This window comes from Pipistrellus hanaki (assembly GCF_964339955.1).
Source record: "Pipistrellus hanaki genome assembly, chromosome: 9".
In the NCBI taxonomy this organism is placed as follows: domain Eukaryota; kingdom Metazoa; phylum Chordata; class Mammalia; order Chiroptera; family Vespertilionidae; genus Pipistrellus; species Pipistrellus hanaki.
Genome location: NC_140511.1, coordinates 68,722,264 through 68,748,819, shown reverse-complemented (window position 1 = coordinate 68,748,819; position 26,556 = coordinate 68,722,264). Strand labels below are relative to the sequence as shown.

The 26,556-nt window shown below is 46.2% G+C and overlaps 2 protein-coding genes across 2 annotated transcripts in view; both read left to right on the top strand.

The window, feature by feature from the left end:
• The window catches only part of LOC311628272 (putative inactive 1-aminocyclopropane-1-carboxylate synthase-like protein 2), a 39,774-nt gene extending 31,892 nt beyond the window's left edge, over positions 1–7,882 (top strand). The window contains exons 6-15 of the mRNA XM_084895354.1: positions 170–236; positions 1,198–1,295; positions 1,559–1,636; positions 1,970–2,070; positions 3,273–3,362; positions 4,743–4,788; positions 4,878–5,019; positions 6,369–6,511; positions 6,598–6,751; positions 7,473–7,882. Coding sequence (XP_084751480.1) covers positions 170–236; positions 1,198–1,295; positions 1,559–1,636; positions 1,970–2,070; positions 3,273–3,362; positions 4,743–4,788; positions 4,878–5,019; positions 6,369–6,511; positions 6,598–6,751; positions 7,473–7,606 — 1,053 coding nt within the window. The 3' untranslated portion in view covers positions 7,607–7,882. The remainder of the gene's footprint in view (positions 1–169; positions 237–1,197; positions 1,296–1,558; positions 1,637–1,969; positions 2,071–3,272; positions 3,363–4,742; positions 4,789–4,877; positions 5,020–6,368; positions 6,512–6,597; positions 6,752–7,472) is intronic.
• A 7,246-nt stretch (positions 7,883–15,128) lies between these two features.
• LOC311628477 (putative inactive 1-aminocyclopropane-1-carboxylate synthase-like protein 2) lies at positions 15,129–25,352 on the top strand (the record flags this gene model as incomplete). Its single annotated transcript, XM_084895697.1, has 14 exons — positions 15,129–15,557; positions 17,055–17,114; positions 17,570–17,640; positions 17,980–18,049; positions 18,299–18,365; positions 19,351–19,448; positions 19,711–19,788; positions 20,104–20,204; positions 21,171–21,260; positions 21,618–21,663; positions 21,749–21,890; positions 23,682–23,824; positions 23,911–24,064; positions 25,249–25,352. 14 exons carry the CDS (start codon positions 15,129–15,131, stop codon positions 25,350–25,352), a joined length of 1,653 nt encoding a protein of 550 aa, XP_084751823.1.
• Between the last annotated feature and the right edge of the window lie 1,204 nt (positions 25,353–26,556).

Here is a 26,556-nt window from a genome sequence, read left to right as displayed (position 1 = left end):
ATCATTTATCTCCTAGTGGAGAGATGTATTTTTGAAGGACTCTGCATTTTTTCAGAGAGTACAGGGAGAACCAGCAGAGATCCATCAGGGTCAAGACAAAGTAAAAGCCAATAGGTACTAGCCCTTTATACATGGGGATTGACTTCTGCGTTCTCTGCATCTTCTCCAGGTGGTTGTTCTAAGTGGCTGCTGTGCTATCTTCTCTGCATTGACCTTGGTGTTATGTAATCCAGGTGGTAAGTCGACAGGCTCTGCTTTTCTTCAGGGAAATAGCACCACACAGGCACTGGGCATCAGAGAAAAAGAAAAAAAAACAAAAACATCTTGACTCAGGCCGTTCCCCTAATGTGCTAGGACTCTCCTACACTGGTTAGAACATCTTCCTACTATTTCTGTAGGAGTGAGAGATTTGCATCCCCACCTAATGAAAAAAGAAATCATGGGAGAATTCTCAAGGCGATATGCTCTAGGGATGGTGATGGTGGGTGCCAACCCATTATTTTATTAGCTGGACTTGGGGTCAACTCCAACACAGAGATCCCTGGTAAAGTAGATTAAACTATATAGAATTTCTATCACTGCCTCCTAAAAAATAATGTCTAATTAATTCTAGATCAATTAAGGCTGAGAGTTCTGTTCTCAATGTCCCTCTTAACAATGTCCAAACAAGAATCTCAGACTTTAATGAGCTTTGGCTGCATGAAAGGTAGTTACCAAGGTGGCCAGTTTCATTTAAGCCATAGATCTTCATTAGCTTATCAGTAAGGCCAAATGATGGGAAGAGGAGAATGCATGAGGCCACTAGTTGCAGATAATCTTAGTCATGTGGAGAAGAAGCCTCTGATGTTTGCTCTGGAGCTGACCAGAATTTGTGAGTGCTCAGTGCTCACCCTGCGAGGAGGGCTAGCTTGATTTGTGCCCTGGTTTTTGAGCCATTCAGAACACTGTTCTTTCCTTGTCTCCTCCTCTAGCATAGCCCCAAGGACGACATTAGAATTTTGTTCCCCAAATATTATTTATAAGAATAGCTACCTTTTACAGAACCTGAGCCCCAAAGTATTAATTCCCAAGTAGGAGGAATTGGCCAAGTAAGCCATTCTGTTGGTAGAGTTGCTGCTGGTCTGGGGATCAGATGGTATGTGGTAGGTTCTGACTGAGAGACCCTGGACTGACAGTCTTGTCTCCCTGTGCTTCCAGATGCCTTTCTGACCATCACCCCCTTCTATTCTGGCTTCACGTTTACTTCCAGCCTATATGTGAATGTTGAGCTGATTCCTGTCTACCTGGACAGTGAGGTCAGAATGGGGCCCTTTCCTTGCTCAGCCCACCTAGGAAATGGAATGTCTGGAAGGAATTTGAAGGCATAGGGTAGGGTGGGGGGTTTGCTTTCCTCTCATATAAGTGATGATGGGGTGAGGATGAAAAAATCGGCACAGAGGGCAGGTAGGACTGGTACCCTGGGTATGAAAGCCAAGGATTGTTCACAGTTTGTGGGAATGAGGGATCAAAGCTTCAAAGCTTTCAGATGGGTAGTCCTCAGGCAGTGTTTGTGTTCCAGATCACTGGGGCGAACACCCAGCCATTCCAGCTGACTGTGGACAAGTTGGAGAAGGCCCTGCTTGAGGCTGGGTTTGAGGTAAGGAGAGGACCATGGGTCGGGGTGGGCACTGTTGCCCCTGAAGGGGGTCAGTACTGAGCCTCTGCTCCAACTTCCTCAACAAGAGTGTGTGGGCTCCTTCTTCAGAAGAGGCAGTGTTCCAGGGACATGTCCCTCTGGGAGCCCTGAGCCTTCTCAGTGGCGGTCCCCAGCTCTTTTTCCTGCTCTGCCCTGGGGACACTATGATAGGTGCTTCAAGATCAAATTTAGACCTTGATTATATGACCTATGTTGGTGTCCTGACTGACATTGGCTGAATGTGAAGTAGATGTGAAGTGTTTGTGTTCATTGGGCTATATTTGGTTCTTTCAGGGGAAAAAGGTGAGAGGTCTTGTTCTCATCAACCCCAATAATCCTCTGGGAGACATCTATTCTCGGGACTCACTGAAGGAATACCTGGAGTTTGCCAAGAGGTAGGAGTTTACCGCTTGAAATTAAACAAATTGCCATCGGTCATGGACAAGCAGTCAGAACCAGAAATAATTTCCCCCTAACTATGCTTACTGCTTATTATACTCTGCAAGGTGGTGTACAACTAACTGAAATGGGAATGGAGGAAAATGCAACCACATGCTACAGCTTCCACCAATCTTTTCTCCCCCATTTTCTTTCTAGTCTTTGTCTATGTTAGGGGTGTCGAACTCAATCAGAGAAGGGGCCAAAATCTAAAATCCAGCCTAAATCGCGGGCTGAATGGTTTACTGAACAGTCATAAACTGACAATGTCATAAACTGACAGCAGAGTGCAGTGATGACAGCGCGGTGCGGGCCACATTGCAAGGCCTGGCGGGCTGGATTTGGCCCGCGGGCCTTGTATTTGACACATGTGGTCTATGTGGAAAAACCTATGTAACAATCATACTATAGTTTGTTTTGGTTGTTTTTTTTTTTTTGCCTATCCACTTCTTCTAGCATGAGCACTTTCCCAGAATCCACTTCCAACCTACTTGGCCTGAGGTGCCAGGAAAGAGAGACTTTTGTCGGATGTTGTGGGATGAAGATGAAGAAATGTCCTATTCCTAAGAACATTTCATATCTGACATGTCTGAAGTCCAGAAACAGCCCTGTTAATGAGGGTAGAGAGTTTTCTATTTTCTAGAAGAGAGGCACTTGTCCAAGCCTCATAAAACCCAGAGCAATCAATAGCAGAGCATGGGGACAAGAGGAAGAATGATAAAATTTGACAGAATTAGGTTCAAATTTCAGCTCCAAAAACTGCTAACAGAGGGTATTAACGTTGTCTCAGAAACTAGTTTCCTCATCTGTGAAATGAAGATAACAGTACTGCCTCAGAGGGCCAAATGGGAGAATAAATACCATGTGCATGTAAGTTTTAACCCACTTAACACCAAAAAGTGGTCTCTGCTTGAGGATTGAAAGGTTCAGTAAGATTTTCTCATGTGTGTCTTTTGGGTTCTATGCCCTCCAAGTACTCCCTAGCAATGTGTAATGTCCTTTCTGGTGTACTAGCCCCTCTGCCTTACCATGACCTTTGGTGGATGCGCTGCTGGGGCAGTAGGAGAATCTGATCTGTATTCAGAATTGACCATAAAAGAAAGTGAGTTAAGATCAGAGAGACAACCTTAATGTTTTCCCTTTTCTGCCTAACTTGTAGGAACAACCTTCATGTGATTATTGATGAGATATACATGGGGACTGTGTTTGATGAATCAATCCCATTCCACAGTGTTCTGAGCATGGAAAGGTGAGTTGGTCTCAGCTGGAGTGGGAATGAGAATCATCAACTGCTTTGCTGGATCAGTTTATGTGCCTTAAATTTAAAAGGCTAAGTGCTTGAAACGAAAATAAGTACCAACTGGGATATGAAAACTAGCAAGGCCTCATCTAACCTCTCAAGTGTCTTCTCTTCTAAATGCCATTTTGTACATGAGGAAACTTGAGGGCAAGGTGGACAGTGCACTATCAAAAATCAAGATGGCCCTGGCCAGTGTAGCTCAGTTGGTTGGGTGTCCTCCTAAAAGATTGCTGGTTCACTTCCTGGTCAGGGAACATGCCTAGGCTGAAAGGCTGGATCCCCTGTGAAGGGTGTGCAGGAGGCAGCTGATTGATGGATGCTCTGCTCTCACATAGATGTTTCGTTTTCTCCCTTCTTTCTTCTCTCTCTAAAAATCAATAAAAATATATTTTTTAAAAAGTCAAGATGGATCTTGCTGAAGTTCCATGTATGAACCTCTTGAAAGGTTTCTATGGAAAATGTAGGAATGGGGTAGAACTTTTTAAGAACAGTATTTGGCCCTGGGATAGGATTCTAACAGCCAAAACAAGGAAATGGAATTCATGGATGAAGTAAAAGTATAAACATGGGTGGAACAGTGAGCACGTTTTAGAAATGTTGGGTGTACCTCATGTGCTAAAAATCAACTAACAGGAAGTGGCTTGAGACCAGATAGAGGCAGGCCCACAAGCCAGGCTGAGAGTCCTGATTTTATTCAATAGGCACTTGAGAGCCATTCATCTTGTTCCCCCCAAATACCTTGTATTCATTTCTTGGCTTAACTGGGGCAATTGAGTTTTGAAATTTTACCCTGTACGCCCTTCTATTGAGGAAAGATCTCAATTTCATTTCCTCTTTTTCACCCAAAGACTCCAAGTCTTTATCCTTCAAATATCTATACTATATAATAAAAGGGCAATATGCTAATTAGACCAGGACATCTTCCTACCATCCGACTTCCTTCCAGACAAAGCCAAGGTAGTGGGGGCCAAGGCAGAGGTGGTTAAGGGCGATCAGGTGAGCAGGGGAGGGCAGTTGGGGGCCATGAGGCCAGCCATGGAGGGCAGTTGGGGGCCATCAGGCTGGCAGGGGAGTGGTTAGGTGGCAATCAAGCTGGTAGGCAGACAAGTAGTATGAGCCAGTGGTCCCAGATTGCAAGAGGGATGTCCAACTGCTGGTTTAGACCCCTCTGGGATGGGGCATAAACTGGCCATCAGACATAAGTCTGAGGGTTCCTAGATTGGAGAGGGTGCAGGCCAGGCTGAGGAACCCCACCCCACCCCGAGCACAAATTTTGAGCACTGGGCCTCTAGTTTCTCCATAACCTTGATTGTACTATCTCTTCTCCAGTTTGCCTGACCCCAACAGGACCCATGTGATCTGGGGCACCAGTAAGGTGAGTCCCAGTTGCCTGTCCTTGGGTTAGGAAGGAAGAGAAGCCAAGAGAAGAAGGCAAACCAACCAGGTTTCCCTCTCTTCCTCTAGGGTTTTGGGATTTCTGGCTTCCGTTTTGGCACTCTGTATACCCACAACAAGGAGGTGGCCTCTGCTGTGGGTGCTTTTGGCTTCCTCCACGGCATCTCTGGCATCACCCAGCACAAGCTGTGTCGGCTGCTCCAGGACAGAGGTACTGAGCTCCGTCCAGGCATCTTGGTGATCAGGGCCATGGGGGGATTCCTGGGTTTACTTGGGCCTCTGTCATGCCTTAAGTCCCCTGACATCCTATTGCTGTCTCAGGTGTCATGGTGAAGGACAGGATGTTTGAAGGAAGGCAGGATGCAGCTCAGAGGGGCACTAGGTTGTAGGCAGAAGCGGGAGTTGCTGCACTAAAAGCCAGGATGGGCTTTAATTTCTGGCTGTCTGGTAGTTCTTGCTCTGCTTGGAAAGGGGATAGACAATTATATGCAGACTTCTGGGGGAACTTCAGAAATCTGTCCTTATGTCAAGGCCTCTTTTCCCTTTCCAATATTCTGCTTGCTCAGGCAAAGGTTACAAAGATACAAGTGCCCTGATTCCTCAACTATGACTTAACTTCATCTTCCAATATGGCCAAGGGAGCGCTGCCATTTTGCAAGTTGCTGTGGCTACACCTATGGCCCTTGGGTTCTTCTGCCCCTTGGATCTGATGTGAATGCCGGCTTCAGGGAGAACTTCCCCCTTTAGTGCCATGGCCCAAACATAGAGAAGGGCCCCTTTCTTTAATTCCCTGTAGTAGAGCAGATGTTAGTCTAGCAGATTTAAACTAAAAGCTGGGATATAATTAAATAAATGAAAATGACCAAATAATCTGGTTGAGAAAACAATTTATTTCCATCTTTGGGTGAGTAAAAGGGTAGATAGGAGAAATCCATTGTTTCTCTACATGGTGCCAGGCCCTTTGATATTTGGCAGAAACCAGGTTCCCAGCCCCGTAAACATGGCTATCAATTTGGGAAGTGCATAGAAATTACATAGGGATCTTAAATGCCAGTGTGTGGGCTTCACCCCAAAGATTCTGACTTAGGTGATCTGGGGATATATCCTGGCCATGAGGATTTCCATAAGCTCCCCTGTGGTTCAATGTGCTGCAAATACTGAGAACAACTGGGCTAAGATCATCACCAAATACCTCAAAGCCCACTGTGTGGGGTTGTAAGGCAGGGGGTAGGGGGAGCTACGAGTTCCTGCTTCCTGCTCATTTGACAACAAAAGCATCAACCCGTTACAGAGGATGCCCTGACTCTTAGTGTCAGAGCTGTAAAGTCAAACAGAACACGTCTACAGGTTTACGGAGAAGCCCAGTGTCTTCGCCAGAGCTATAGGTAATAGGTAGGAGGTAAGTTTTGAATATGGATGCCATCGACTCCAATATAGTATGGAGTCAGTCTTGGACAGAAATAGCTGCCAGGAAGTCCAGGTAGGGAGCATGTGGCAAAGAATTCTTGGCAGTTCTGTGCCAGAGGATCTGTGACAGCATTCTCCCCTATCACCATCCAGAATGGATTGACAACGTGTACCTGCCCACTAATCGCTCCCGGATGCAGGAGGCTCACAAGTACATCACTAACTGGTTGGAAACATTGAAGATCCCCTTTCTCAATCGTAACTCTGGCCTTTATATCTGGATCAACTTGAAAGAGGTGAGCTCTGGGAGTGAGGACAGGTGTCCTTGGGCAGACCTGCCTGATAGGTCTTGGGCTCAGCTCTGCCCCTCTGCCATCCCTAGTACCTGGATCCATGCACATTTGAGGAAGAGCAGCAGCTTTATCGCCGCTTCCTGGATCACAAGCTCCTATTGGCCCCTGGCAAGGCTTACAAGTGTAAGGAGCCTGGCTGGTTCCGAATCACCTTTGCAGATAAGCCCCAGCACCTGAAAGTCGGTGAGTGGTGCTGACATCCAAATCCTGGTGTCTTCCCCTCCTGTAGTCCAATAGCTGAGTCTTCCCTTATTGGCCTTTAGTATCTATAGCTTCAGCTCATCTATACCTTAGATGGTTTGCACTGTCATATTTTGATTAAGTTCCTTTGCAAACAGGGATTACATGAGCAAGGCACTAATCAGAAGAGGTCCTCTGCCCTGTGGGGCTTGAGTTAGTAGATGAGATAGACAGGCAGAGATGATCATGGATGTCTCTGGATGTTATTCTATGGAGTCAGATTCTCCTCTGAAGATTATGAGAACATGACAGTCATTTAACAATGACCTGTTGCATCTCACCACATGCTGGACAATGTTCTGCCTGCTGGGAATAGAGCAGTGAAGAAAGAACGTTTATGTTATAAAAATAAATAAAAATAAATTCTGTAGAGGAGAATAGACCAAGTGAAGGGACACTAGTGGTAATAGAAACCACAATGAGTCCAAGTCTATCGCCAGGTTATAGGATTTTATATGAGACACAAAGGTGTCTGGCAAGCCGATGCTGTGACAATGAAGCTGAAAAAGAACTATTGGGGATGTGGTGAGTTGACTTAGAAATCATCCCAAAGAAGAGCAGGTTGAAGTTCAGTGTCCCTGAACGAGAGGCTCCATGATAGTCTACCATGACCTGCGAACCTACTAAGTCTTTCTTTCTCTCTGTCTTCATTTGGATCCTCCAGCCATGAACCGGTTCTCACAGGCTCTCTCGGAGCAGGAGCAGTATTTGGCAGAGAAGCATGAAGCACATACTGGGGGAATAAGTGGTCTACCCCTTCATCCCCCAACCAGAAGCTCCAGCCAATTACATGCTTAGAATGTCCCTGACATCAGCCTCTGGTGTAGTATTGACCTGCTGCTGTGACAGAGCAAACAGTGAGGCTCCAGGAATGAGCTCATCTGACCTCATCATCATCCTCATTCCACTGAGCATCTGTCATTTCTGGGAGCTTTGCATTATCTTTAATCTTTGCTAGTGATTTTGTAGAGTGAAACAATTTTAGGAGATTTTGGTGGAAAGCCTATGGGAATAAAGAGAGCTTTGGATGGGTTTTATTTTGTATCCCATATCTAATAAATTCTATATTCTCCTAAAGTCCAGATTATGTCTTTAATATCCAGTGTGTCCTAGTTCAGACTACCTATCTTCCAAGTGCTCAATAGCCACATGTGGCTAGCAACTTCCGTATGAGGCAGCACTGCTGTGTGGGATGGAAGACAGAGAAAGGCCTGAATTGAATATGAGTGGTTGACTACCTTACTTCTTGTTCCCCTGCCCAAGGGCTTGGCTTTTCCTTGACATTGTGTGTGTGATGCCCTGGGAGTCACTAATCCAGCACCTGGTCAGGGTGGCATGGTCTAGAAATGGCCACATTTTTCAAAGTGTGATGTTGAACTAAACCTCCAGGATGACAGTGGCCTGAGTCCCTCCAGAAGTTAGAGCCAAGACCAGAGTGACGCTCAATTCTAGGACTTCTTCTTTCACCCCAGGAAGGATCTGGGTAACTGATTTGACTCCTGCCCCTGCCTCTGCAGAGGCCCCCCCTCATCCATCCCTACCAACCCCCCCCCCCCCCCCAGTCCTGTCTGGAGGCTCCTGGGCCCTGTCTGCTCCTGAAGAGCCAGGTGTCTGCCTGGCTCCCCCAGGGTGTCTGTGGGGGTTCCTGTCTCTTGTTTACTTGTCCTTGCGGCTTCCTTCACTGTGGCCTTGGGGACGCTGAGGACTGGGCGGTGGCCACCTCAGGAGATGCCTGTTTTTCCTGAGAGTTAAGATGTTGGAGAGAAACCAAGGCAGGGGCTCCCTGAGTTAGCACCTGGGCTTTCTCACTGGCAGTTCATGTCCTCGGACAAGCAGATACTGAAATGTCTCACACCTGGGCCTGCCAGTGCCTCCCTTCTAGGTGAATTAACCTCCCATTGAGAAAACAGCTGAGAAGGACAGCGGGCAGGAGTGGGAGGAGGCAGAAGGGCCCTCAGGCTGTGGCCCTGGCCAAGAAGAGAGACGAGGTCAGGCAGGGAGAGCCCTGCACTGCAGCCCATCCCAAAGTGGCTCAGCCGGGCCCAGGGGTTCCTTGGGCATAAGGAGCTGGTGGGAGAGGGGGAGATGTCCTGGGAGCAGCCAGGGAAGCAGGAAGCTGCTCAGGGAGATGACATGCTGGATCCAGGGGACAGGGCCTGGTCCTGGAAAGAATTTGGAACAAGGGGATCAAATTTATATCTGCTATTTCACATAATCTTCTCAAGCCCTGTTTCCTCATGTCTCTTCACGCATGAGACATTGATCCCAGAGATACTTAATAACCTACAGTCACAGGTTTGTAAGTGGCTGAGATGGGCCTTAAACTGTGCCTTGAACCCCAGGTGCTTGACAACAGCTCCATACAGAGCCCACTGCCCACCCCACACCCCACACCCCACACCCCACACAGAAAGAGAAACTTCTCAGGACCGTACTCATCAGGTCTAGACAAGAAGCAGAGGAGCTGAGTGCCTGCCAAAGCCAGTCAGTGCTGTCCTCATGGAGCCAGGCCCCCCAGGCACCCTCTGTTGCCTTGGTCTGCATGTTCTCCCCAGCACACCCAGGCACATGTGGCCTGGCCTTTATCCCAGGACCAGGGCTCCTGAAAAGGCTCCTGGGCTCTGAAGTGTGGGTGACAAGCAGAGATAGTGTCCCTGGAAATGAAACAAAAGCCTTTTCTTCGTGTCCAGTCAGTGTGGTTCAGTGGTTAAGCATCAACCTATGAACCAGGAGATCACAGTTTCATTCTTTGTCAGGGCACATGACAAGGTTGCGGGCCCAATCCCCAGTGTAGCAGGTGCAGGAGATAGCCGATTGATGATTCTCTCCCTTCATTGGTGTTTCTTTTTCTCCCTTCCTCTCTGAAATCAATAAAAATATTCTATATAATAAAAGGCAAATATGCAAATTATCCCCTATGGAGTTCAAACAACCAGGAATTCAAATGCTCGCTATGATGTGTGCTGACCACCAGGGGGCGGTGTGGGATAAAGGAAGGCCCTGGCAGGCACCCAGCAGCCAGGGGAAGGAAGACCCTGATTGGCCCTGATCACCTGCGAGGCCTAGGGATCCTACCCGTGCACTAATTCCGTGCAGTGGGCCTCTAATATTTAATAAAACAACAACCAAAAACTTTTCTTCCTGTCCTACGCACTATATTGAGTCCTGGGCGAGGGAGGACGGGGTGGTTGGAACCAACTCCTCTGGGACAGAAGAAGCAAGAAGACCCTGGGGAAAGCAAACAGAAAGAGCCCAGAAAAAACTCACTGAACAGAGCCTCAGGTCTGGAAGGAGAACGGGTTACTCATATTTGAAGAGGCATTGAAGGTTGGCAGCAGACTAAGTGCTGAAAGTAAGGAGATGCTTCCATCAAAAGAAATCCAGGCAGAGGAAAGAGATGGAAGAGCCAGAGCAAGGGGACTGGGGAGGTGGGGGGATGGGGGATGAAGGAAGCAGTGAGCACCCCGGGTGGTAGGTTCTAACCCAGTTTTTCCTGACAGAACCCCTCTACCTTAGAATATGACTCTGGATCTTTGGGGGTATCTGATGAAAGCCATGGATCTTCTCATCCCTTTTATACCAAATGGACATGCAGATAAAATATGGGGTGGGATGAGAAGTCCATCCACAGGCCCTTGAAACAGTGGTTCTTGATGAGTGATGTTCATCCCCTGCGTCAGTGGGGCAGAGGTGAAACTTGGCATTGGTGGGGGATGGGGCGTCCCAGGTGTCCCTGGCTGAGAATGCTATCCTGCAGCTCCGCAGACTTCAGATGAAGACCTTGGGCTTTCTAGAAGCAGCGGGGATCTATTGTTGCAATAACAAGTGAATCCAAGCCAGAAACATCTCTCCCATTGCCCGAGGCGTCCTGACTGGCTTGTGAACCCCAGCCAGCTTCACAGGCAGTTGATCACTCACACAGCCAGCTCGGGACGATCTGTCCTGTCTTCCCTGCTTTATCATGCTCAGGATAAAAGCCAAAGTCCTTATCAAGGTTCATCACACCTTGTGTGGTTTATTCCTCAAATACAGCAAATATTTGCTGCCACCTCAGGGCCTTTGCACTTGCTGTGCTTTGCCTGGGACACTATTCCCAGAGGTCCACATGCTTTGCTCCTTCCCTTCCTAGGGATTGTTTTCTAACTGCCCTATCTCCATAGCCTTCTCTCTTGGTCTCAGTCCCCTACTCAGCATGGGTTTTCTTCACAGAACTTATCCAACTCCACTTATTTATATATGCTGTCCATTTTCTGTCACCTGTTTTCACATGTCAGATGCAAAGAGGAAAACCAAAAGTAGCTACTTGACACCTACTTTATGCTCAGGCCTTAAGGCTAAAGAGAGGTACAAGCAAACAGGTGTTCTCTCTCTGCGAGGTCTTTACAATCTAATTAGATATGAGTGCCAAGGTCAGAGCCCAATCAGGTGACCAGTATCTTATTGGCAAGGATACTGGCAGAAGACACACTGGCAGCTCTAGGAGGGGTTCTGGGCCTTCCCACACCTTCCCTTCCACTCTCACCCTGGCTTCTGAGTCCTCAGCTATAGCTGCCCTGAGTTTTCTGAGCCAGGAAGGAAAGTTAGGATTCAGCGACCCCTTTTGGCAAATCCATGGGAAAGTTAGGATTCAGCGACCCCTTTTGGCAAATCCATGGGACAGCGCTGTGCTGGGAGGGGAGCCCATTGCTAGGAGAGAGCATCAGCTGAGGGAGTGGTGGGAAATGGAGAAGGTTGAGGAACATGAGGGTTTTCCTCTGGGCAAATCAATCCATTCTCAACATTCACCTGAGCTACAACTGATGGATTTCTCCATTCCCGTCTTTAGTCACTCATTGGTTAGTTACCAATAATCATCAACAAACCCTAACCAAGAACCCCCTCTGTGCCTTGTAATGATGGCAGAAGCTGAGAAACCTGTGGTCCAGAATGGGATGCAGACCTCGGATAATCGCATTAAAATATCGTGCATCCATCCATTCATTTGTTCAGTGGTAAATGTTACTGAGCTCCCCAATAGTCAATATGGTTCTTTGCATTTGAGAAACAGCAATAAACAAAACAATCTGAGACCCTTGCCCTCATGGAGTTTAGAAGGGGGAACTGAAAAGAAACTGGAACATAATAAGTAAGTAAAGTTTCAGTACATTTGAAGGGAGAAAGTGCTATAAAAAAAAAAAAAAAAGAGGTAGAATGGCCAGGGAAAGTGCGATGTGGGAGGTAGAGCAGCATGTTAATTACCTGGGTGGTCAGAGGAGAAGGTGATTTGAAGAAAGACTTAAAGGAGAAGAGAGGGTGAGCCAGGGGGTGGGGAGTTAGAAGCCCCTGCTGAATACCAACTAGTCCAGTCCATTCCTCTCCCTCACTCTGTCCCTCCTCTCTGGGAGCAGAACAGTATGGGCGTTGCAGCCCAGCTAGAGCAGAGGCCTGAGCCCTGCCCACCTAGCATGCTCCATACTGGAGGCAGTTTCACAGCGCAGACTCCTGGGCCCAATGATGACCTCCTGACTCAGACCCTGAGTGGAGCCCTGGCACCTGCGTGTTAAACAAGCACTGAAGTTGGATAAGAGTCAGAAGGCAGGGTATTTTCAGACCACAGGCTGCTTTGGTTCTTGCTTCTGTTTGTCAAGCTCCAGGGAAAGAAGGACAGGAACTGACCAGGGTGACACAGACACAGTCATGCGGCACTTCCACCTGTCATTTTGGCATGTCCTCCCATTTAGCCTTCACATCACCCTCTGTGAGCTTGATGTCACCCTCCCCCCCTTTAACTAGGAGAGACTAAGGACCTGCAAGGCTGGGGAGGTTTGCCAAGGACACAGCCAGGGAGGGCTGGGGATTGGGACCAAATTGGAGATCACTCCAGGGCTTCCTTGTCAAGTTGTCCCTCTGCCCTGGGCTCACCATTTCAGATTGCTCTCAATCTCAGTCTTGTCAGAGACACAGAAAGTTAGTAGCTCATTTGTGATTTCATTGAGATTCACTTGGCCCGGTGGTTCTCAAAGGTCGGTAGGTATTCAAAGCACCTGGTGATCTTGAGATACTTCTCTGGGCCTAGCCCTAGCCTACCTCCAACTGCCTGCAGGTTTTTCTTCACTCTACAGGTGTTACCAATGCCTTCAAAGTTTGAGAGCCATAGCTCCAAGGTGGGGTGACCTCAGGTGTGGGCATTGCAGACCCTTTCTCTGTAATGGGGGCAAGGAAGGCCATTTTGGGTAATAGGGAGCTCCTGGGGAGATCCCTCGGAAATGGAGAAGGTGGATCTCATTGTTGCCCTGAGTAGCTCATGCTTCTTAAAAGCAGAGCTGCAAGCCCAACACAGGAATCAAGCTTAGTGAGGGGAGGAGGACCCTGGAGCGGTGCCTGAGCCCTGGTGGTCAAGGTTGATTTCTTTGGGCATAAGGGTTTGGGACCAAAGAAGTGATGCGTCGAACCAGAAACCCACGTAAGTGTTGGTGGCAGGGTTGGGAAAGCTATGGGATGTGGAGTAAGAGGATGGCTTTGGACCAGATACCACTGGGATTTCCTGGACCCCCTCCGGCCAGTGGGGTTGGGCACCAATGGACTTATTGGGCTTATGCATCCCAAGGAGTGAATACTATGTGCATCCTTCCAGAAGGCGGCCTTGAGGAGGGATTTTTAAGAGGTTGGTGGCATCTGAGGGTAGTGGACTTTTTGTTAAAGCTCCCCTGTCCCAAACTTGTGTTATCTCCTCCTTTTGGACCTCTGTTTTCTCATCTGGAAAGTGAGGCTAATGGAGGTGCTGTCCTCATAGAGTTGTGTTAAGGATTCAATCACGTGTGTGTACAAAGACCTTAGACCAGAGCCTGCCATTGATAATATTGTGTTTTCAGAGTGTTCTGTGTTTCCCAATGCCTGCCATTGATAATATTTTGTCTGAGGATTCTGTAACCTGCACCATTCATTCTCACCCTGGATACATTGGGCAACCCCACTAAATTCAATGGACTGTAATAAATGTGTCCTTAATTGCTCTATCTGAAAGTTGAGGAGAATTCTGACCTCCCAGCATTTAGGATTAAATGAAAACAAAGCTGTATGTAGATGGGGCTTCTGAGCAGTTGTTAGGCTCACTAATTAGGTAAATGATCCAGATTGAAAATGGGAATCTATCATTTACTATCAAACTCTGCCGGGCTAATATGTGCCACATAGGTGTAGCTATGTTACAATAAAACTGTATTTGCAGAAACATGAGGTGGGCCCCTATTCTATAACTATACCAAATTATCTTATAAATCACCTGTTAAGTCTGTAACAATCTGCAGAAAACAATAACCAAACCCCCAATTTCTAACTCTGATTTATTTCCTTGCCTAATGTTCTTGGCTGAGACTTCTGGTGCAATGTAAGATATTTAACACTAACAATTAATGAATGGCCTAATAATTCATTTAGAAGTCCCAACTCTTCAGATTTTTCCAATTAAGTAGGAAGCTGGTGTTTTGGCTGAGACTGTCTTACGTTAAAGAGGTATCCATTCATCTCAATAAGTTTTCTAAGTCAAGAATGGTTGTCTACTTTTGTCAAATGTCTTTTTAGCATCTATAGCTGAAGTGATTTTTATCCTTTTAGGATTTATTAATGAAGTTAATATAAATGTAGAATTGAACTACCCTTCCATTCTCACTTAACCCCACAAGGTTATCTTATGATGCTATTAAAATTGTTTAAGTGTTATTCAGCTTTTTAGTATTGATAATCTAATCACATGTGAGATTCATTCATTGTTTTACATTTAATCTTCATTAAATGTGATGTCACTATTTTCTTTATTATAAAACTAGAGGCCCACTGCACGAATTGTGGGTGGGTAGGGTTCCTAGGCCTGGCCAGTGATCAGGGCCAATCAGGGTGTTCCTTCCCACCGGATGCCAACTGCTGACAGGGCTTTCCTTCATTCCATACTGCCCCCTGGCATCAGCGCATGTTATAGCAAGCAGCAGAACTCCTGGTTGGTCGAACTCCCCAGGGGACAATTTGCATGTTAGCCTTTTACTATATAGGATGTGGATTCTTTTCCTTTTCTCTAGCACAGTGTAAATAGTATTGGACCAATATATTATATTAAATACATGCTAGAATTCCCCTGTGCAGGCCTGCACCTGAAGGTCAGGGGAGTGTAAGTTGCTGCAGTTCATAATATCTCTCTTTCCCTGAAGGTTCAGGCAAGCCTCGTGAGGCCAAAACTGAAAGCCAGAATGTGAGTTGCCAATCAAACACCCTTCAAAAGCCCTTAGGCCAGAGGAAGGACCAGGGCCTTAGAAACCAGAGACACAATCCCCAGGTGATGGAACTGATCATGCGCCTGCAGCAGATCATAAAGGAGTATATCCTGCAGCTGGAGAGCAGGCACCAGCAGGAGGACCTGCAGCAGGAGAACCTGCAGCAGGAGGAGCAACGGCGCAATCAGAAAATCAGGGATCAGGAAGCCATCCTTGTCCATTTAATGTGTGAGGTGGTCAAGCAATTACACTCCGGAGCCTCAAGTATCCTGAAGCTCCAACTACCTCACCTATCCCAAGACTCAAGGGGTGGTGCTGAAGGTGGGCAGCAGGCCCAGTCATCCAGGGAGCCTGACCAGCTAAGTCACCAACTGCGTGATTCAAAACCTGCACTTATCAGCCGTGACCTATCCAATCGTGGGATTGACATCTCTGCCTTATACCAGTCCAACTTCCAGGACCACATAGCCTACCAAGGAGACAAATACGATGAAAACAACACCTTGGTGAGGATGTGGGTGGTGGGAAGGGCACACACACTAGAGAGGCCCAGTCACTAGGATTTACTGAGTTCTGGGCCATGTACTGTGCTCTCTTGCTTACTCTTCCTGGCTTTATGAAGTAGGTGGTATTCTCCTTTTATGGATAAGGGGATGGGCACAAAATAGAATGACATGCTCAAGAAAGGTGAGAGGCTGAGACTGGGTTCCCTTTTTCCCCTCTGGTTTCTTTCCCTAATCCCTGCCCTTACCTTCTAGGAGTCACTGAAGTCACAGTAGAAGTGGACCTGTTCTCACGGGACCCAGTCTAGAAATGATAGTCATCAGCCATGAGGATACAAAGATTAATGATGTTTCAAAGAGAACTAAGGAGATACCAGGTTTGGGTGGTCTGGGAAGATGTCTTAATAGACTGAATCAGCCAGACATAGTGAGATGTGGGCTCCACTGGGCAGGGATTGTCGGGGGTCAGGAGCAATAACATGTGTGAAGCTTTAGGTGGGAAGGGCTTGGAGTGAATGGGAAAGGAAGCCCATGTGGATAGAGTAGGGCAATGAGGGCTGTGACAAGAAGTATGGACAGGAGTGGTCAGGGGTAGGATATTACCTTAAGGGTGACAGGGAGTCAATGAAAGGCTTCCAGCAAGGGATGTTCACAAAATTTCTCCAGCCACAGGGTAGAGGACAGCATGAATATATCATCTCTCTGCTTCTAGTTGAGTGACATGTGTTCAATGGCCATGTGTTTTTCTGGGGGCCAAGTGAGTCAGGTACCTCCTTGGACTCTGAGGAACTATAACTCCTCTAATAACATATAAGGCCTGCACAAGGAAATGGGAATAATAAGAGATGGTATGTGGTACTAATTGATCCAGGCTCTGGTCAGGCAGGTAGAGTCTGCCCATCATCAAGGTCCTATGGATAGGTTAAACTGGAGACAAAAAGACACTCCGATTTACTGAGTCCTGTGCCAAGTACTGGGTGCTCTCTTACTTGCTCTTCCTGGCCCTATAAAGTAGGAGGTATTGATCCTTAAAGATAAGGGAATGGGAACAAATAGAGTGACATGCCTAAGAAAGGTGAAGGGTTTCCCCTCTTCCTCTCTGGTGTCTTTCCCTGAGAAAGTTTCCTTGTCCTTTCTTAGCTTCACTCCATTTAAAGCAGGAATCACCACAGAACCCTTTTCTTAGAAGTTGTGAGAATGAAGGCAATGAACAAGAAGCACTTAGCCTAATGATAGCCTATTGACTCTAGCCAATAAGTTGACTGGTCACTGGTATGTAATACAACTATTTATCTCTATGGCTCTAAAGGGGGATATTTGCAAACTGTATGATTTTGGGGCTGTGAGAAACTTTCAAACACATAAATGTGGGTTGAATTGCCTAATGAAATAGTGAGCTCTCCCCTTTGGAAATCATCTAAGAAGAGTATTTTTTGACATGTTTAAAGGGCTGATCTAGGCAGGGCAGGAGGACTGATCTCAGATTCCTTCTATTTGCAGGGCTTCATTAACCTTGGCCTCAATGAGAACAAGCTCTGTATTGATCTACTGACTGAAAGGGTAAGCCAAGTTCTGGGCTTGCTGGGGCCCATATTCAGGCCCAGGCCCCCTAGCATGTGGAGGCTATAGGAGTGGGTCTTAGGCAATTAGGAAAGGGAATGGGGGAAAAACTTCTGGAATAGCATGTGTCATCTCCTGGATTTTGAGTGTTCAGAGGTATTCTTTGGATGGGTATATTTTACCCATCCAAAGAATAGTAGACTGACAAGGGAGCCTCTGGCCCAAGTGTTCCGGTTGTGGGGGTTGCTAATTAAGCAGTTCTCAGTAAGTTACCCATTTGTGTGATCTGATAAGAAGATCAGGGCCTCCTTCATTCAGGAGCATGCAGCATGTGTGCCCATTGCCCTCTGGGAGGCCCTGTGTTGTAGGGCATATGCCTACGTGCATCCTAAGAGTAGGATGAAGACTATGGAGCTTCGCTGGTCTGGCTGTCCTCATGCTTTATTTGTCAACAGTTGCGACAGAGTGACATGAACTACATTAATGATGACCTTCTGCAATATCCTGATTGGAGAGGACATGCCTTGTAAGTAACTTCCAGATCGATGGCCTCCTGGTCCACAGGTACCAGTTCTCAGGCAGGGCAGAATTCAAATATCAGTTTCTCGGTTGGCTACCTCTGTTTCTCTCAGTGAAACCTCTAGAAAATGTCTAGAGCACAACTTTAGGAGGCAGCCTGGTATAATAAAAATAGCCCAAGCTCTCACACTCATTGTCTGTCACCTTGGGAATCGATAATCTCAGTCAGTAACCAAATAACATGAGATTGGACACCTTGCTTTTTGGAAAAGACTAAAGTCTAGATACTGAATATGAAAGAGCTCCTGGGCCTGAAACCACAAGATCTCTCTGGGTCTCTCCATAGCCTGAGGGAAGAAGTAGCCCGGTTCCTGACCCACTACTGCAAGGCACCTGAGCAGCTTGATCCAGAAAATGTAAGTTAGTTTCTAAGCCTCACTTATCTCCTAGTGGGGAGATGTATTCTTGAGGGCTCTGCATTTTCTAAAGAGTCCAGGAAGAACCAGCAGAGGCCTTCAGGGCCAATAGAATGAAAGCCAATGGATTCCAACTTTGAAGGCTCCTTATCCCTGTCCCTACTGAGTGGGAGGGAGACAGAGGGATTAGCCCATCATACATGGAGATTGGTTGTTTTTTTTACTTCTACCTCTGTGCATCTTCTTCAGGTGGTTGTTCTAAATAGCTGTGCCTCTGTCTTCTTGACCCTGACCATGGTGCTGTGTGATCCAGGTGGTAAGTTGATGGCTCTGCTTTCCCTCAGAGAAATAGCAGCACACAGGCACTGGGCCTCAGAGAAGAAGGCCCTTCCCTTAAAATGCTGGGACTCTCCTATACTGGTTATATTTTCTTACTATTTCTATAGGAGTGAGGGATTTGCATCCTCACTTAATGAGGAAGAAAACCATGAAAGAGACCTCAAGGAGGTATGCGCTTGGGAATGGTGATAATGGGAGCCAACCCATTATATTATTAGCTGGGATTTAGGGCTCAATTCCAATACAGAGAGACCTGGTAAACTGACTCAAACTATATATATAGAATTTCTATCACCTTCTCCTCCTCAAAAACAATGTCTAATGAGTTCTAGATCACATAAAGCTGAAAAATATGTTTTCAATGTCCCTCTTAATAATGTCCAAACAAGAGTCTCAGACTTTAATGAGCTTTGCCTGCATGGAAGATAGTTACCAAGGTGGCCAGTTTCATTCAAATCAGTAGGTCCTTGGTTAGTTCATCAATAAGGCCAATTGATGGGAAGAGAAGCACACTTGAGACCACCAGGTGTAGATAACATGAGTTATGTGGAGAGAAAGAACCTTCCTTGTGCAGGGTCCTCAGCCTCTGGTGTTTACCCTGAAGCTGATCGGAATATGTTCAATGCCCATCATACTGGCAAGATAGGCTTGATTTGCACCTTGGTTTCTGAGCCATGCAGAGCACTGTTTTTGTTTGTTTGTTTGTTTGTTTTTGTTTTTTTGGTCTCCTTCTATAGTGTAGCCCCAAAGCAAGGACACTTGAGTTTTGTTCCCCAAATAATTGTTTATAAGAATGGCTACCTTTTACAGAGCTTGAGCCCCAAAGCATTTCCCAAGTGGCAGGGATTGCCCAAGTAACCTACCCTGTCAGTAGAGTTGCTGCTGGTCTGGGGGGTCAGGTGGGTGTGGTGGTTCTGACCAAGAGACCCTGGACTGACAGCCTTGTCTCTCTGTGTTTCCAGATGCCTTTCTGATCCCCACCCCCTTCAGTTCCAGCTTCTCATTAACTTCCCACCTGTATTCAAAAGTTGAGCTGATTCATGTCCATCTGCAGAGTGAGGTCAGAACGGGGTCCTTTTCCTGCTCAGCCCACCTAGACAATGAAATGTTCTGGAGGCATTCCAAGGTTTATGGGTGGGGCTAGCTTTCCTGCCATATATGTAAGTGATGATGGGATGAGGATGGAGAAATCAGCACAGAGGGCATGTGGGGACTGGTACCATGGGTATGAAGGCGAAGGATTGTTCATGGTTTGTGGGAATGAGAGACCAAAGCTTCGAAGCTTTCAGATGGGTGGTCCTCAGGCAGTGTTTGTGTTCCAGATCACTGACGCCAATACCCAACCATTCCAATTGACTGTGGACAAGTTGGAGAAAGCCATGGGTGAGGCTAAGTTTAAGGTAAGGAGAGGACCATGGGTCCTAAAGTGCTGCCCTTGAAGGGGGTTCAGTGCTAAGACTCTGCTCCAACTTCCTCAACAGGGGAGTGTGGGCTCCTTCTTCAGAAGAAGCAGTGTTCCAGGGACATGTCCCTCTGGGAGCCCTGAGCCTTCTCACTGGCAGTCCCCAGTGCTACTTTCTGCCCTGCTCTGGGGCAGTATGGTAGTTGCTTTAGGATTCTATGTAGACCTATATTGGGTGTCCTGTCTGACATTGGCTGAATGTAAAGTAGATGTGAAGGATTTGAGTTCATTGGGTTATGTTTGGTTCTTTCAGAAGCAAAAGGTCAGAGGTCTTGTTCTCATCAACTCCAATAATCCTCTGGAAGACATATACTCTCGGGACTCACTGAAGGAATACCTAGAATTTGCCATGAGGTAGGAGTTTACCGCTTGAAATTAAACAAATTGCCACCGGTCATGGACAAGAAGTCAGAACCAGAAATACTTTTTTTCTAATTATGCTTATTGCTTATTATACTCTTCAAAGTGGTGCACAACTAAAATCGAAATAAGAAAAATGCAACCATATGCTTACAGCTTCCACCAAACCGCCCCCCCCCATTTTCTTTATAGTATTTTCCATGTGCAAACATCTATGTAACAATCATACTATAGTTTTGTTACTCATCCACTTTTTGTAGCATGTGCACTTTTCTAGCCTCTACTTCCCAAACTGCTTGGCCTGAGGTTCCAGGGAAGAAAGATGTGGGGTGAAAATAAAGACTATCCTCACAGAATTTTATGTCCCATTCCTGAGAACATGTTCATATATGACGTGTCTGGAGTCCAAAAACAGCCCTGTTAAGGGTAGATAGTCTTCTATTCTAAGCCTGGTAACTAACCAGACCAATTAACGGGGAAACACGGGGACAAAAGGAAGAACATTGCAAGTCCTGGGCTTGAATTTGACAGAATTGGATTCAAGGCCCTGCTTCAAAACCTGCTGATAGCGAGTATTAACTTTGTCTCAGAACCTAGTTTCTTCATCTGTGAAATGAAGATAACAGTACTGCCTCAGAGGGCTAATGTGAGAACAAACACAATGTACATAATAGTCTTAACCCACTTAATACCACAAAGTGGTCTCTGCTTGAGGATTGAAAGGTTCAGTAAAATTTTCTCATGTGTATCTTTTGGGTTCTATGCCCTCCAAGAACACCCTCTCCATGTGTAAGGTCCTTTCTTGTGTACCAGCCCCTCTGCCTTATGATCTTTGGTAGATGGGCTGCTGGGGCAGTAGGAGAAAATCTGATCTGAATTCAGAATTGACCATAAAAGAAAGTGAGTTAATATGAGAGAGAGAACCTTGATGTTGCTTTCCCTTTTCTGCCTAACTTGCAGGCACGACCTTCATGTGATTATTGATGAGATTTGTATGCTGTCTGTGTTTGATGAATCCATCCCATTCAACAATGTTCTGAGCATGGAAAGGTGAGTTGGTCTCAGCTGGAGTGGGAATAAGAATATTAGCTTTCTGCTTTTGCACAGTGATTTATGTGTCATAAATTTACCTGGCTAAGTTTTAGGAATTGAGTTAAATGTGAAAATAAACCAAGTATGATCTTTCCTCCTAAGTACCTTTGATCTAAATACCACATTGTATATGAGATAATTGAGGGCAAGGTAGAAATAAATATCATTATTTTATCCTTCTAAAATAAAGATAAACCTCTACAAAAGGTCTGGTTAGAGGACCTCAAGGCTCATTCCCCATTTCCACACACAGACCTTCAGTCTTCCTCACTCAAATAGTTCTCTATAACCTTGATTGTATTCTCTCCTCCCCAGTTTGCCTGACCCCAACAGGACCCATGTGATATGGGACACCAGTGAGGTGAATCCTAATAGCCTATTCTTGGGTTGGGAAGGGATGGGAACCAAGAACATAAGGAATTCACTCCCTTATTCTCTTCCTCTAGGGTTTTGGGATTTCTGGCTTTAGTTTTGGCACTCTGTATACCCACAACAAGGAGGTGGCCTCTGCTGTGGGTGCTTTTGGCTTCCTCCACAGCATCTCTGGCATCACCCAGCACAAGCTGTGTCGGTTGCTCCAGGACAGAGGTACTGAGCTCCATTCAGACATCTTGGTGATCGGGGCCATAGGGGAATTCCTGGGTCTGCTTGGGCCTCGTCATGCCTTCAGACCCCTGACATCCTGTTTGCTGTCTCAGGTGTCATGGTGGAGGACAGGAAGTTTGAAGGAAGGCAGGATGCAGCTTAGAGGAGGCACTAAAGTGTAGACAGAAGAGGGAGGCACTGGTCTAAAAGCCAGGATGGGCTTTAATTTCTGGCTGTCTGGTAGTTCTTGCTCTGCTTGGAAAGGGGATAGACAATTATATGCAGACTTCTGGGGGAACTTCCCAAATCTGTCCTTATGTCAAGGTCTCTTTTCCCTTTCTATATTCTGCTTGCTCAGCAAAGATTACAAAGATACAAGTGCCCTGATTCCTCAACTATGACTTAACTTCATCTTCCAATGTGGCCAAGGGAACGCTGCCATTGGGCAAGTTGCTCTGGCTACACCTATGGCCCTTGGGTTCTTCTGCCTTTTGGATCTGATGTGAATGCTGGCTTCAGGGAGAACTTCCCCCTTTAGTACCATAGGCCAAACATAGAGAAGGGCCCCTTTCTTTAATTCTCTGTAGTAGAGCAGATGCCAGATTTAAATTAAAAGGTGGGATATCTATAATAATAAAAGAATAATATGCTAATTAGACCGGACAGCCAAATGACCTTTTGGACATCCTTCCGGATGAAGCCACAGTGGTTGGAATCGAGGCAAGAGGCAGTTAGGGCCAATCAGGCAGGCAGGCAGAGTGGTTAGAGGTGATCAAGCAGGTAAGTAGAGGTGGTTCAGGGTGATCAGGTAGGCAGGGGAGCAGTTAGGGGTGATCAGGCAGGGAGGCACCTACTTTGGGGTGATCAGTCAATCAGGAAGGCAGGCAGGCAGGCAGAATGACTAGGGGTGATCAGAGAAGCAGGTAGAGCGGTTAAGGTGACCAGGCAGGCATGCAGACAAAGAGGTTAGGGGTGGTCAGGAAGGCAGGCAGGTGAGCAGTTAGGAGCTGGTGGTCCTGGATTACGAAAGGGTGCAGCTGGGCTGAGGGACTCGCCCCTCTGTGTACAAATTTCATGCACCAGACCTCTAATAATTAAATAAATTTAAGTAACCAAATAATCTGGTTGAGAAAACAACTTTACTTTCATCTTTGGGTGAGTAAAAGGGTAGATAGGAGAAATCCATTGACCTGTTTCCCTACATGGTGCCAGGCCCTTTGATATTTGGCAGAAACCAGGTTCTCAGCCCCCTAAACATGGCTATCAATTTGGGAAGCACATGGGAATTACATGGGGAGCTTAAAGGCCAATGTGTGGGCTCCATGTGATCTAGGGATATAACCTGGCCATGAGGATTTCCATAAGCTCCCCTGGTGGTTCTATGTGCTGCCAATGCTGAGAACAACTGGGCTAAGATCATCACAATACCTCAAAGCCCACTGTGTGAGGTTGTAAGGCAGGAGGTAGGGGGAGCTATGAGTTCCTGCTTCCTGCTCATTTGAGACAAAAGCATCAACCCGTTACAAGGGATGCCCTGACTCTTAGTGTCAGAGCTGTAAAGTCAAGCAGAACACGTCTACAGGTTTACAGAGAAGTCCAGTGTCTTCACCAGAGCTATAGGTAATAGGTAGGAGGTAAGTTTTGAATATGGATGCCATCGACTCAAATATAGTGCGGAGTCAGTCTTGGACAGAAATAGCTGCCAGGAAATCCAGGTAGGAGCATGTGGCAAAGAATTCTTGGCAGTTCTGTGCCAGAGGATCTGTGACAGCATTCTCCCCTATCACCATCCAGAATGGATTGACAACGTGTACCTGCCCACTAATTGCTCCCGGATGCAGGAGGCTCACAAGTACATCACCAACAGGTTGAAGACAATGAATATCCCTTTTCTCAATTGTGGCTCTGGCCTCTATATCTGGGTCAACTTGAAAGAGGTGAGCTCTGGGAGTGAGGACAGGTGTCCTTGGGCAGACCTGCCTGATAGGTCTTGGGCTCAGCTCTGCCCCTCTGCCATCCCTAGCACCTGGATCCATGCACATTTGAGGAAGAGCAGCAGCTTTATCGCCGCTTCCTGGACCACAAGCTCCTATTGGCCCCTGGCAAGGCTTACAAGTGTAAGGAGCCTGGCTGGTTCCGAATCACCTTTGCAGATAAGCCTCAGCGCCTGAAAGTCGGTGAGTGGTGCTGACATCCCAATCCTGGTGTCTTCCCCTCCTGTAGTCCAATAGCTGAGTCTTCCCTTATTGGCCTTTAGTATCTATAGCTTCAGCTCATCTATACCTTAGATGGTTTGCACTGTCATATTTTGATTAAGTTCCTTTGCAAACAGGGGTTACACGACCTGCCATTGATCAGGGCACTAATCAGAAGTGGTCCTCTGCCCTGTGGGGCTTGAGTTAGTGGGTGAGATAGACAGAGATGATCATGGACGTCTCTGTATATTTTATACAGTGAGGTTCTCCTCTGAAGGTTATGAGAACATGGCATTCAGTTATCAATGACCTGTTGCATCTCACCATATGCTGGACACTGTTCTGTCTGCTTGGAATAGAGCAGTGAAGAAAAATCATTTATGTCATAAAATTTTTGAGCTACTGAGGAGGATAGATGGAGTGAAGGGACACTAGAGGCAATAGAAATGTTGATGAGTCCAAGTCTATGGTCAGGTTATAGGATTTTACATGAGACAAAGTGTCTTGTAGGCACATGGCTGTGACACTGAAGCTAAAAATGAGCTATCAGCCGAAACCAGTTTGGCTAAGTGGTAGAGTGTCAGTCTGCGGACTGAAGGGTCCCAGGTTCAATTCTGGTCAAGGGCATGTACATTGGTTTGCGGGCACATCCCCGGTAGGGAGTGTGCAACAGGCAGCTGGTCGATGTTTCTCTCTCATTGACATTTCTAGCGCTCTATCCCTCTCTCCTCCTCTCTGTAAAAAATCAATAAAATATATTTAAAAAAATAAAATGAAATAAAAATGAGCTATAGATAGAGCGTTGGCCTGCAGACTCAGGGGTTCGATTCCGGTCAAGGGCATGTACCTTGGTTGCGGACACATCCCTGGTGGGGGGTGTGAAGGAGGCAGCTGATCGGTGTTTCTCTCATCAATGTTTCTGTCTATCCCTCTCTTCCTCTCTGTGAAAAACCAATAAAATATATTAAAAAATAATAATAAATAAAAGTGGGCTATCAGGGATGTGGTGGATAGACTTGGAAATGCATCCCAAAGAAGGGTAGGCATGATAGACCATCAGGGAGCCCTGAAGTGTGGCTCCGTGATGGTCTATCATGACATGGGGATTTCTGGGGCCCCCTTGAAAACTCACTAATTCTATTTCTATCTCCATTTGGACTCTGTAGCCATGAAGCGGTTCTTTGAGACACTACCCGATGCTACAGAAGATTGGGAAAAGGTGTCAATGGAAGATGTAATGCCAGAAACTGTGTCCTTCCCCGTCCACTAGGCACTCCAGCTCATCCTCCAGAGGCTGACTCCTTCGAAAACTTGGACCCCTCTTTGAGAACTTGCTTCTTTTTACTCTTTGCTAGCCATTGTGTGTGAGCAAAATGTTTTTATGGGTTGGGGTTGGAAATCCTAGAGTAACAAAGGGAGCTTTCTGCCTCCCTGTTTAATTGGGTTTATTTTTGTATTTGAAACCTAATAAAGTCCATATTCTCTTAAATTCCAGGCCCATTTTATTTCTTTCTCACTCTTCATAGTCAACTTTAGGAACTATTCATTTTTTTTTTTTGGTCCTTTTTATTTTTAAATTCCAAGGTAGGGTATACATGAAGAACAGAGTTGGAGAAGGTTTTCTAGGGCTGGGGATGCCGTGTCCCAGAGAACTCTAATGAAATCACAGCCACCTTCCACACGAGTGGCCAAATGGCAGGATGGTGATATAACTGCAGATGTTCCCTCTTCCAAATACAAGCTTTCCCTTTGTGCCTTTTCAAAAATCCTTTAAAAAGAATCTCTGGTGCCAAGCCTGGGGTCTTCCATTTCTCTCTCTAGTCTCTTCAGCTGTTCAACTAACACCACCCGGGAGTGTCTCTGCAAAGCCCTTGCTTATTGGGCTTTAATCAGAGCACTGGGTCTGTGAAGTAGGCAGAGCAGTGACTACCCTCATTTTATAGAGGATTAAAGGAATTTCAGTGCCAATGGATGGCTTCGGTCAGTCACTTGAATTTGTGATCATCTTCTCTTTTGGATCCAAGTTTGGTTGTTATTGTTCCTTGATGACTATCTCCTGATTGTGTGTGTGTGTGTGTGTGTGTGTGTGTGTGTTAATTAAAAAACATAAGAACAAATGATTCTTCCAGGTTTTTGTTTTGTTTTTTTCTCTACACAGTTTTTTTTTTTTTTTTTTAGAAATCAACAATGGCTAAGAAACAGAGGAATTCATTGAATGAAAGAGGGAGCTTGTGGAACCAGAAAAGAAGGTACCTGGCATCTTGGCATCTTGGAAATGGCAGCTAATATATATATAATCCTGAAAGGCAGTTTGCTGTACATATATTCGCATCTATATACATATCAAATGTCTATCTTTGGAAAACTTAGTCTAGAACAAAGGCAGTCAAGGCCCCTGCCTGCAAGACAAGCAATAATGTGAGAGACCCAGAAAGAACCATCACCCAACAATACAGTGATCTTGTTCAATTCAC